Raw genomic sequence first — 13,089 nt, forward strand, 5'->3', positions numbered from 1 at the left:
TGACCAGTCCAAGGTCTTCCTTTTACATCTTCCAAAATGATCAAATGATAAATGACAATAACCAGACAACACTAAGGGGCAGATTTATCAAGGGTCGAAGTGAAATCGAGGGAATTTTCGAAGTTAAAAAATTCGAAATTCGAAGTAATTTTTGGATACTTCGACCATCAAATAGGCGACTTCGACCTTTAAATTTAAATTGTTCGACTATTCGACCATTCGATAATCAAAGTACTGTCTCTAAAAAAACTTTGACTTCAATTCTTCGCCAACTTAAACCTACCGAAGTGGTATGTTAGCCTATGGGGACCTTCCAAGTTTTTTGTTTTCGAAGGAAAATCGTACGATCGTACCATAAAATCGTTCGAAACGTACGATTTGAAGTATGATCGTACTACGATCGGAATACGATCATACGATGCAAAAAATCCTACGAATTAGATTTCGAATTTCGTAGTATTCAATTCGATGGTCGAATTTTGAAGTATTTTCCACTTCTAAATTCGACCCTTGATAAATCTGCCCCTAAAATGATTATCATGGTAGGCAAATGCAATAAACAGTAAATCTGCCCCTATGTCTTTGTTATAACTAGGTTTTTTTCCATTTCTTAAACTAAGGTTCTCCATCTGTTGGTTAACATTTATTAAAGGAAAACTATACCCCCAAAATGAATATTTAAACAACAGGTAGTTTATATCATATTATGTGGCATATTAAAGAATCTTACCTAACTGGTCTATATATTTAAGTAAATATTGCCCTTTTACATCTCTTGCCTTGAACCACCATTTTGTGATGGTCTGTGTGCTGCCTCAGAGATCACCTGACCAGTAATAATGCAACAATAAGGGGCAGATTTATCAAGGGTCGAATTAAAAATTCGAAATTTTTTAGGGATTTATCATACTCGAATTCAACTATTTGCCACCTAAAACCTGCCGAATTGTTGTTTAAGTCAATGGGAGAGGTCCAGGGTTCAATTTGCAGCCTTCCTTCGAGTTTTTATAGTTTTAAAAATTCAATTTTATTAATACATTTAGGTCGAATTTCGAGTTCATGGGCGTTTATGGGAGTTTTAAAAAAACTCACATGAATTTGAAATTTGACCCTTGATAAATGTGCCTCTTTAACTGTAACAGGAAGAAGTGTGGAAGCAAAAGACAGAACTTTGTATTTTAATTGGCTCATGTGACCTAACAAGTATAGTTTGTTTGAGTGCACAGTGAATCCTACAAATCCAGGGGGCGGCCCTTATTTTTTAAAATGGCAATTTTCTATTTATGATTACCCAATGGCACATTCTAGTAGAAAAGTGTATTATTATAAAAATGATTTATTTATACGAAGCAGGGTTTTACATATGAGCTGTTTTATGTAATTTCTTTTTAAAGAGACCTACATTGTTTGGGGGTATAGTTTTCCTTTAAACAAGTTATTTCCAATTAGTCTGCCTTGTTTCATGTCTCTTCCTGGATGTGAAGGAAATTCCAATATAAAGCAAAGGCGCGAAGAACAGGAGGTTTGTGAACTGACTATAAGGAGCGCCAGACATATATATAGACATATATCTACATGATTCACAATGAAAGAAAGAACCATGAGAAAATAGTTTTCCTACTGAGTCACAATATTTTTAGTGGTCAAACTGATTGTTATCAAAAAATTATTAGCAAACAAAAGCAATTCAAAGAGAAAAACAGATGAAATAGAAGGAGGAGATTTCATATACTAATATAAATAAATAAGCTTAAGAATTTATATAAAATATATTTTTTTAAATTTAAAAAAAAAAATAAAGAAACAATCATATTAGTATACAAAATCTCTTCCCACAACGAAGAGCGCATGGATTTAGGAAGGACTTGGATTGATATATGAATTGTATATTCATTTTATAAATTGTTGTACAGGTATGGGACCTGTTATCCAGAATGCTTGGGACCTGGGGTTTTCCGGATAATGGATCTTTCTGTAATTTGGGTCTTCATACCTTAAGTCTACAAGAAATTCATTTAAACATGAAATAAACCCAATAGGCTGGTTTTGCTTCCAATAAGGATTAATTATATCTTAGTTGGGATCAAGTACAAGCGACTGTTTTATTACTACAGAGAAAAAGGAAATCATTTTTAAAAATTAGGATTATTTGGATAAAATGGAGTCTATGGAGACAGCCATTCCGTAATTCAGAGCTTTCTGGATATCAGGTTTCCGGATAAGGGATCCTATACCTGTACAAGTATTAATTCAGGTCGGCTGGAACGCCAATTTTTAATGGCACTAATGTGAATAATAAACAACATTAAGCAGATTTACTAAGCTCGAGTGAATAATTCAAATGAAAAAATATTCGAATTTCGAAGTAATTTCTTGGGTACTTCGACCATCGAATTGGTCAAATTTTCGATTGAATCAAATGATTTGAACGATTCAAAGTAAAAATCGTTCGACTATTCGACCATTCAACCATTCGATAAACTAAGTACTGTCTCTTTAAAAAAAACTTTGACTTCATACTTCGCCACTTTAAGGGGCACATTTACTATGGGTCGAAGATCGAGGGTTAATTAAACCTCGATATTCGACCATCGAAGTTAAATCCTTCAAGGATTTACCACAATTAGTTCGATCGAAGGTAAAATCGTTCGATCAAACGATTAAATCCTTTGATCGAACGTTTTCGAAATTGCTAGTAGGTGGTGGTCGAAGTTTTTTTTTAAAGAGACAGTACTTCGAATGGTCGAATGGTCGAATAGTCGAACAATTTTTAGTTCGAATCGTTCGATTCGAAGTTGAAGTCGTAGTCGAAGGTCGAAGTAGCCAATTCGATGGTCGAAGTAGCCAAAAAAATACTTCCAAATTCGAAGTATTTTTTATTCTAATCCTTCACTCGAGCTAAGTAAATGTGCCCATAAACCTACCGAAGTCCAATGTTAGCCCCAGCAATTTTCGAAGCTTTTTTTGGTTGAATAAAAATCGTTTGATCGATCGCTTAAAATCGTTCGATTCGAGTGATTTTATCGTTCAATCGATTCTTATTTGATTATTCGATCAAAGCTTTTGTTTAAAAACCTTTGAATTCGAGGCTTTTTAACCCTCGAAATTCGACACCCTTGATAAATCTGTCCCTCTTAGTACTAACAGACTGTTTCAATTTAAAGGAAAACTATACCCCCAAAATCAACACTTAAGCAACAGATAGTTCATATCATATTAAGTGGCATATTAAAGAATCTTACCAAACTGGAATATATATTTAAGTAAATATTGCCCTTTTACATCTCTTGCCTTGAGCCACCATTTTGTGATGGTCCGTGTGCTGCCTCTGAGATCACCTGACCAGAAATACTACAACTCTTAACTGTAACAGGAAGAAGTGTGGAAATAAAAGACACAACTCTGTCTGTTAATTGGCTCATGTGACCTAACATGTATGGTTTGTTGGTATGTTTGTGAGTACAGTGAATCCTATGATCCCAGGGGGCGGCCCTTATTTTTTAAAATGGCAATTTTCTATTTATGATTACCCAATGGCACATACTACTAGAAAAGTATATTATTATGAAAATGGTTTATTTACATGAAGCAGGATTTTATATATGAGCTGTTTTATGCAATATCTTTTTATAGAGACCTACATTGTTTGGGGGGTATAGTTTTCCTTTAAGAAAATCACAGAAATAAAAAAGGAATTGTAATATTTTGGAATTCACCTTTTTCGAACTGGATTTGTCAGTTAAAATCATTTTGTAAATTCGAAGAATAAAAAAACCTGCCACTAAAACCGGGGGGAGCTTCACTAGCCGTTAATGAGAGGTGTATTTTCACCATTCCAGCTGTTTTATATGTAAAGTCAACGTAAAAAGTCAAATGGTGAACAATGTCATTTTCAAAGTGATCGAGTTTTTTCCCGCAAATTAACAAAATCAAGTTTTTCCTATTCAAGTTTATTTGAGATTTTTTTTTAATTAGTTAATTGGCCTCCTGTGTGAGTCCATGACACCTGTGTTTAAGCACAATCAACCAATTTGCTCCAATTTAAGACATTGCTTAGATTTGTATTCCCTGAGCTTTGTCTGAGGTGGTTCATAATGTCCCCCCATATGACTATATTAAAGGGACCAGAAACAGTTATTACATATAACGTTTCTATTGGTTCATGCAGCATCCAGCCCTGCCCACTTTGGAATCTATCCCCACCCACATTTCCTACTGACAAGCAATAAGCTTCAAGTTATGGGAATTGTGTCTCATTTTGAATATTCTCTTGGGCTGCAGCGCAGGAATGTATTAGATCCTCGGCCAAAGGTTTCCTCCAAAGTTGAGATCACCTACTATTTTAAACATCCATATTGCACATAATGAGGGCAAAATATTTGGGAAAATATATTGGATCATCTACCAGATCCATTTTCTGTTGATTAATAACGTGTTTGTAGAACTAGCTACATAGAATATGTTCGTGGCCATCTAGATGTTCCAAAGCTATGGGACGCCCAGAGCAGAAGAAACTGAGGCTCAGCCAAAAAGCTGATTAGCTTTGAATGTGGATGTTGATTTACTTGAATGCAAAGAATGATAACAGACTGACTGATACAAACATGTTTTTCTATATCTGTGACCTTGAGCTATGGACTATGGGAGGGATATAAAAGATCAGAGGGGGTCCTTGATATGGTAACCATTATGGAGCCTAATACTTTCCTGGAACTTATAGAGCCTTGGGCTTCTGCTCACAAACAATGCGCTTCATTTAAAGCACAAAACATGTTCTGGTTCAATAAAGAGTTAACTATCTGGTGAAATAATCCAGTATGGGAACAATATTCTCCTGAACAGCAAATCTGTATTGTTTCCAAACCTCAATAGATCCAATTTCATCTGTAAAACCATAAAAACCATCGTCAACCTCTGACAGTTTGTTGGAACGTCTTGTATAAATATTCCAAACATCCTCGCGATTCCCCCGTATCACCAGGAGAAAATATCACCAGGATTGTTCAACAGAGATTCCCAGGATGGGAAATGTTATATATTCCAAACGAGTATCTAGTTTCTGTTATTCGTTGTGGTGGGTTCCAGTTTGTGTATGAAATAGGTGCCACGGTAACACAAAAGTCACATTGTGACCAATATGATTTTCATGGCGATCAAGTTTATTCTTGAAGCCTCCAGAAATATTGCAGACAACTTATGGCTCTTTAGTTGTTGTAGAACTACAACTCAAAAGACCCCTGACAACCTTTGGGTGCTACAAGTTAAGCTCAGGGTCTGGGACAGGGGGACACTGGAAAAAACCCGGTGGGCCCTGAACACCCCAGATTATGCTTCCACAACAACTCCATGAAGAGGACATTAAAGTGAAACTGCCATTTTCTTTCAATTTTCCATTTATCTCACATTAATAACAAGCAGTGGAGATCCTCTAGATCAGCAGTACATTTCCCCCTCTGTGTCCCATCTGATTTTTTATAAAGCCACCAAAACTACAGCATTGGTCCTCTCTGTTATAAGGGGCAGATTAATTAAAGTTTGAATGGTAAATTCGAATTTTCAAATTTGTTTGTGTCACAACTCACAAATTCAAATTTGAAAGCACCAACTGGAATGTAGATTCGAATTTGAGAATTATCACGTCTCGACCATGGAAACAGTTCTGATTCGAATACTCGCCACCTAAAACCTGCCAAATTCATTTACAAGTCAATGGCAGAGGTCCGGTGACCCATTTGAAGATGTTAATAGCCTTTTTTTCAGAGGAAAATTCGAGTTTCCTTAGTATTCAATTCTAATACGAAATGAATTTTTAATTACATTCAATCTAATAACCTCCCATTCTAGTTGCAAGTACATTCGAATTAATAAAAAAATTCACATCAATTCTAAATTTTACCTTTGATAAATAACCCACAAGGGGGCACATTTACCTAGGGTCGAATATCGAGGGTTAATTAACCCTCGATATTCGACTGCCGAATTAAAATCCTTCGACTTCGAATATCGAAGTCGACGGATTTTGCGCAATTCGTTCGATCGTTCGATCGAAGGAATAATCGTTCGATCGAACGATTAAATCCCGCGAATCGAACGATTTTAATCCATTGATCGAAGGATTATCCTTCGATCAGAAAAGTGTTAGCAAGCCTATGGGGACCTTCCACATAGGCTAACATTGGCCTCCGTAGGTTTTAGGTGGTGAACTAGGGGGTCGAAGAAATTTTTAAAGAGACAGTACTTTGATTATTGAATAGTCGAATAGTTGAACAATTTGCTGAATGAGCCCCTATGTGTCAGTGCCGTCTGTTTTACAATGGCTGAATAAGTGCACTGGGTGAAGGAGTATCTACTTGGCAAGCACAAAAGAAAGACACAGTAGAAAGTACACATTTAGGGTTATGTTTCTGCAAACAAAATACAGGTTTCCAAGATAAATTATGGAGAGATAATAGATGAGTAAATAAATAAAGGAAATAATTAAAGGAAGACATGTTTTTTTAGAAGAAACAGGTGTTCTTTCTGCTCTTCACTATTCATTGGAAGGTGCCAGGAAAATCTGCTCTTTTAACCTGCCTTATACCTATACCCCATCAGCCTTATTGGCTATTCAGGGCTAGCCAGTTAGAGATGGCTGCACCCTATTTAAATCTTCCTCCAGCATTATCTCCTACCCATAAACATTGTCGCTAGAGCACAGTTCTTGCCCCAAGCTCTTCTGTCTCTTGGTCCTTGTCCTGCCTTGTTATTATTTCTGTCCTGCTTTGATGTCCTCTCTAGTTTGTCCTGATTCTCTGTCCACTCTGTCTATTTCTGTTTCAGCTCTTTGGCATCTCCTCTTGTCTAGACCCTTATTGATCCTGAACTGCTCTTTGTTTGAAGGACTCCTGTCCTCCTATGTGTATTGTGGATTGTCTCGTTAGTAATCGTTTACACTAATAACTTATTGAAGATAGTGTAAGAGTAAATTCCTCATCACTAACCTCTCTAACCTCTAATATAAACGTTGAGCAGGAATATGATGAGAAGTGAAATGTGCAATGCAATCCATCTGTCTAACTGCACAAGTACTGAGGAGGATGGGATAGTAGGTCTGATGGGGATGACCTAGAGTCCTAGAACATCACAAGTGATGCAGTGAAAAGACTTACTGCATTGCCTGGTTGCTAAATCTGTTTTTAACTGGCCATACAGAGAAGAGAAGGTCTTTGCTGAAAATGTAGTTTTTCAGTTGGGAATTGTCTCCTATGAAACCCCCCCCCCATGAGTCATATGAGTCAATGTAATTTTATAATGACCTTGCTATGGCAGTTAACAAGAGCAAATCTTATATCCCAATCATTTTTTGGGGGTGTATATTTTTAATAAACATTGAAAAACAAAAAACACAGTCTTAATTGTCCAGACATGGCTTGATGAGCCTCATTCAGGTGTCACACTATTTCATATCTTGGCCTAAATTTGAGAATTTTAGAAGAACAAGGCACAGCAATACTTCAGTGCTGACCCCCATTAGCTGGATTGTGAGGGGGTTACACTGGAAAACAGAAATGGAGCCTCTCTGTTTGTTGGAAACATTCTTTCTCTTCCCTGGGATCAAATCTTGGATTCTGGGATCCATTATTTCAGTTGAGGAACAGCCTTACTGTGCGATCTCAGAAGAGAAGAAACAGCTGGAGGGAGGAAGAGATTTCCGGCACAGATGGAACAATTTCTTTTTAAATTGAGAGAAGGGTCATTTAACTTTTTGAAAATATTGCAATATTTCCTAATGTTTATAAAATAGCACCACCCAGTCTCTCGACCTTCTCTTCCATAGAACATTGGGCAATAATGATAAATATTTAGATTTCCTCTATGCTCTGAATACACAGCCTGGTGGTTTATCAAAGGCACTGCATGTTTCAGAGTAGACTGACTCACTAGTCCAGCTCAGCAGTTTATTCTATCAAGGAAATAGTTAAGAATGATAATTCTGTGTGGTTTTTTTCTTATTAAAAAAAGTATTCTAAAATAGAATTAAATTATGTGCATGGCATACTGTAGAAATTGTCCTTTATACCTTCCAAAAGTCAACTTTTTAAACATGTGGGCTTCACCACTGACCAGACTAGACAGCTGTTGATCTGCCCAAGTTCCATCCTACTTTACACTAAGTCCTGCCCCTTTAGGGATCTGCAAATTTGACTATCACCAAAATTATTTTGATGCCCATTGACTTCAATGCGTTTAGTGAATCGGCACAGATTCGCCCATCACTACATCTAACTGGTGTTCTTCTGCATTCTAAATGGTTACATTGCCATGTGGAGAGCACTGGTAACAATTTCTGTTGTTGGTTTAGGAATAAAGTTCTATAAAAAGCTACACGTCCCATACTGTGTTGTCTAAACTGTATGAAAGCTCCCACCTTATCTATAAAATAGTTTTATTCAATATTCACGGGGTTTGGATCAAGTCCCTCTGGCTTAGAGTGATATATTTGCTGAGCGGATAAAAGGAAGGAGAACATTTATAAACTGTTGACTTGAAGCTTTGCTCAAAAACATTGGCTATTATTATTATTATTATTAATGGGGGTTTTTATTACACAGGGGAGCATTTTTTGTTTGCTCCTAGAAAAACAGAAAGTTCAGTTGAAAAAAAGTCATCCATTTATAGCTTTTATTGCAATAGACAAACACAAAGCTCTAAGGAGTCTTCCCTGAATTATTTCCCCAAATAACTCATACTCTTGCCCCTGTTTGTATTGAGTGCAACCAAGTAACTTGGGCAGAGAGCTGTCATCAAGGAGAGCACAGGGTTGACTATCGTCTGGGGCCAGGCAGATTCACATTCTAAGAGGTAGAAAGCAATCCAGCAGCACACTGATTTTTTATGCAATAAGTGATATTATTTATTCAGCCCATATACATACAAGAAAAGGGCAACGTTTCGGACCCCACTGGGTCCTTTGTCAAGCTTGACTTGACAAAGGACCCAGTGGGGTCCGAAACGTTGCCCTTTTCTTGTATGTATATGGGCTGAATAAATAATATCACTTATTGCATAAAAAATCAGTGTGCTGCTGGATTGCTTTCTACATTGTATGCTGGACCCTGTGGGCAGGAAAGGGTCAACCAGAGCAAGCACCTGACACCCTGCATAGGGTTATTGTGAAGGGTCGAGCACTCCGAATTTTGCAAATTCACATTCTAAGAGGGGCACAGTCGTGCTATAGAAGAAGCTCTGGATAAGAACGAAGAAACCACGATGGAAAAGAACGAAAAAGCCACGGTGGGAAAGAATGAAGAAGCTGCGACAGAAAGAAAGAAGAAAAATGCTACAGAGAAGAAGGAAGAAGTCATGGCGGAAAGAGTGAAGAAGCTGCGACAGAGAAGAATGAAGAAGCAATGATGGAAAAGAAGGAAGAAGCTGTGACAGAAAAGAACAAAGAAGCCACAACGGAATAGGACAAAGTAGAACGCTCGCTGGGGCACTGAGGACGATGGAGGCCACTTGCCAAAATTAAAAGGTAAGTTCCACTGAACACCAATGTTCTTTTTTTTAAACCACCTTTCCACCAATTAACAGTAGGTATTCCCTGGACACCAATGTTTTTTTTAACACGGGGGGGCTGGCCACCAATGGTTTCTTCAAACTTGTAAGGGGCCCTAGCCACCAATGTTTTTTAACTTGGGGGGCCCTGGCCACCAATGTTTTTTAATGTGGGGGTCCCTGGCCACCGATGTTTTTTTAACTTAGGGAGGGTCCATGATCACCAATGTTTCTTTGAATGTGTAGGGAACCCTGGTCACCAATATTTTTTTTTAACTTGTACAGGGGGCCCTGCCTATCAATGTTTTTTTTTAACTTGTAGGGACCCTGTCCACAGATGATTTGTAACTTGGGGGGGCCATCAATTTTTTACAACTTGTACAGGGGGCCCTGCGCATCAATGTTTCTTTTAACTTGTACGAGAGCCCTGGCCATCAGTTGGGGTGGATTTTTGTCATACAGGGCCCCCTCGATTTCTGATGTGACCCTACACATGAACAGTTCTTGTGCCAGGCCTTATGTAAAGTTCTTCAGATAATGTCACAATGGATTAGGGTGTATGTGCACCTACTGGTCACCTTAAACTCACTTTCATGTCTTTCTTCACTGTTTATGTCAACAGAGTGAATAGTGTGATGTTATATTCAGAGGATGGAACAGCAGCTCTTCTTGTGTCCAATCCACCCAGAGTCTAATTAAATATAAAGGTGGAAATGAGAATTGCTTTGTCCATCTTTATGCTGTGGTGATAGTTGGAGGGACGGAGGTGGTTGTGGTGGGGCTCTGGGAAAAACACAATATGTGGACCAATAATTTATAAAAAGCAGATCTGTCCAACCTATTCCTTTAGAAGATTTCAGACCCACATCTCACAATTTTCAGTTGGTTTACTATGAATAACCCCCAAAGAAGTGAGCATAGAAAGATCTGGGAGCCAAGCTGAGGAACCAGACTGCTGACAGTTACATTTCAATTGGCTTTGCCTGCACTTTATTCAAGTCAGAGTTCTGTTGCAGCTTGTTAAACCTGTAGTAACTATAAGAGTTGGTCATTTAGAATTTCAGTGCTTGTAACTGAGTTTTTAAGCTTTATTTATAATGCCTTTGCATGTAACATTCAAATCTTGGTCTCAGGCTGCTTTACAATCCTATTGATAAGGTTATTGGATAAAGCAGTGTAGAAATGAGACATCCAATATATTCAGCCTTACCTGCAAGAATGAATACTCCGACCAGAATAAGAAAGACTAACAGGTAGAGTCCCACCACCGCATACTTCAGAGCTGCAATAGAACCCAATCGACCACATCTTCTGGAGGATCTTCTCTGTCCTGTTGGACCTGTATATAGAAAAAAATGTACAAAAAAATCCTCAGCATCAGTTGTTCAAGAAAATGGGGTCATGGGCAAAGAATGAACTGCCTCCAGGTAAAGGGAATTGAGCTGAAGAAGGATATTCTGAAAGTCAGACTGAGTGTGTGTAAATGGTGAACTCAGCAGAAGTAAAAATGGAAAAAACTGAATGCTGGTTTACAAAGGACACTATGGGGCCAATTCGAGTGAAGGATTCGAAGTAAAAAAACTTCGAATTTCGAAGTGTTTTTTGGGCTACTTCGACCATCGAATGGGCTACTTCGACCTTCGACTTTGAATCAAAGGATTCAAACTAAAAATCGTTCGACTATTCGACCATTCGATAGTCGAAGTACTGTCTCTTTAAGAAAAAACTTCGACTCCCTAGTTCGCCACCTAAAAGCTACTGAAGTCCATGTTAGCCTATGGGGAAGGTCCCCATAGGCTTTCCAAGTGTTTTCTGATCGAAGGATAATCCTTCGATCGATGGATTAAAATCCTTCGAATCGTTCGATTCGAAGGATTTAATCGTTCGATCGAACGATTATTCCTTTGATCGTTCAGTCAAACTATATTCGAAGTCGAAGGATTTTAATTCCCAGTCGAATATCGAGGGTTAATTAACCCTCGATATTCGACCCTTGGTGAATTTGCCCCTATGTTGTTGACCGGGCTGCACTGATCATACATTTTTTTTTGTTGCAGCTCTTTTCTGTAAAAGTTTTCCTCCTGAGAGGCGCTTTCTATATGTGCACAAATGGTTCTCCAAAGACCCCAAAAAGAGTAAGGCTTAGAGCAGTTGCCCCACTCGTATTGAGCCAAATGAGTATGGGGGAAAATGTGTAGAGGGTTGTGCAATAGGTCGGTGTAGGACGTATTGTGTGTAGTTGGGTGTAGCAGAGTGAGTCGCTGTATCCCTAGCTGGTCAGTCTCATGGGGAGCTCTAAGTGACATAGAAACAGGTTTGTGAACTCAACATGCAGAAGTCTATGTACCTGTACACACACACTTTCCTGTTCAGAGGTCTGTAATGTTGCTGCCATTGAGTCAGCATAGTGTACAGAATGGGGAAAATCAACCTACAACCTTCTACCTTATCTACAAGGCCATTGTGCATTGGCACATGCAGAAGTAAAGGCTCCTAATCACCTCCTACTCTTCTGATGGTTTGGGCAAAAACAAAAAGACCAATAAAAACATGGATATATTGTGTATGACACTTCCATCTGTTATGGGCAGTTGTGTAATGGATGGGGGTTAGACTGTGTATGGCCACCTGGACTTTAATCGTCAGGTAAAAAGAATTCCCTCCAAGGCCGAGTGTTGCAAACTCCTTTTTTCATTCCTGAGTTTTTCATTGATTTGGTAAATCCATACTGACGGGACCGGGTTTTTGGGGAGAGGTGAAAGCTTTAAAATACTTGAATTTAATTTCTATTTCCAAAAGTGAATAAAATAAACTACGACCCACTTTATTATTGCCCTAATTGTATTTTTATTTGTCTTTTTTTATGTACTTTATGAATTTTTTATTTGTAAGAATCTGTATCTATAATATATTAAGAATGATTATATTTTTATTCCTTTTTAATTTACTTATACTTTTATTTTATGTGCAATCGATTTATATGTAAACACATACAATACACACCTATATTATGTATTATTTATATATGACTATATCATCTATTTTATTATATTTCATTTGACTTTGATTTATTTTATGTAATATGACATATTTGTTCTATGAAATTTAATTAGATCATGTAATATTATATTATGTAATGCTTAAATATTAAGGGTCGAGTTTTGAAAGAGAGAAACTTTTTTAGAGGAAAAAAAACCTTTCTTTTTCTAGATTTATTATGCTCTGAAGCTGCTAAAAATACGAATCCAAAAATACTTCAGCTAAAACCTGTGAAATCATGAAGAAGTGAATGGTAAATGGCTGGAAGATGTTTTATACCTTCAGGATTCTTGACTGTCGAATTGTCGAGGCGACACTTCGATAAAGGCGAATTGTCAGGGAGACAATTCAAAAAGTTATACAATTCAAATTGACGTTGTAACTTTTTCCCGCCACCTATTTTTCCAATAAGTTTTAATGGTAAATTGAGGGGATTGGGGTTTGGCCAAATAATTTTTTAAATTATAGGGAGGAAAAGTCGATGTGACAGTAAGTGATGGTCTAGTGGGGTGGTGG

At 37.6% G+C, this 13,089-nt stretch overlaps 1 protein-coding gene across 1 annotated transcript in view; it reads right to left on the bottom strand.

Annotated features, from left to right (window-relative positions):
- Positions 1-13,089, bottom strand: part of scara5.S (scavenger receptor class A member 5 S homeolog) — a 135,527-nt gene that overhangs the window by 89,096 nt on the left and 33,342 nt on the right. Inside the window, exon 3 of the mRNA XM_018266060.2 lies at positions 10,745-10,873. Within this exon, the coding sequence (XP_018121549.1) occupies positions 10,745-10,873 (129 nt within the window). The remainder of the gene's footprint in view (positions 1-10,744; positions 10,874-13,089) is intronic.

Source organism: Xenopus laevis, chromosome 5S (genome assembly GCF_017654675.1).
Source record: "Xenopus laevis strain J_2021 chromosome 5S, Xenopus_laevis_v10.1, whole genome shotgun sequence".
NCBI lineage: Eukaryota > Metazoa > Chordata > Amphibia > Anura > Pipidae > Xenopus > Xenopus laevis.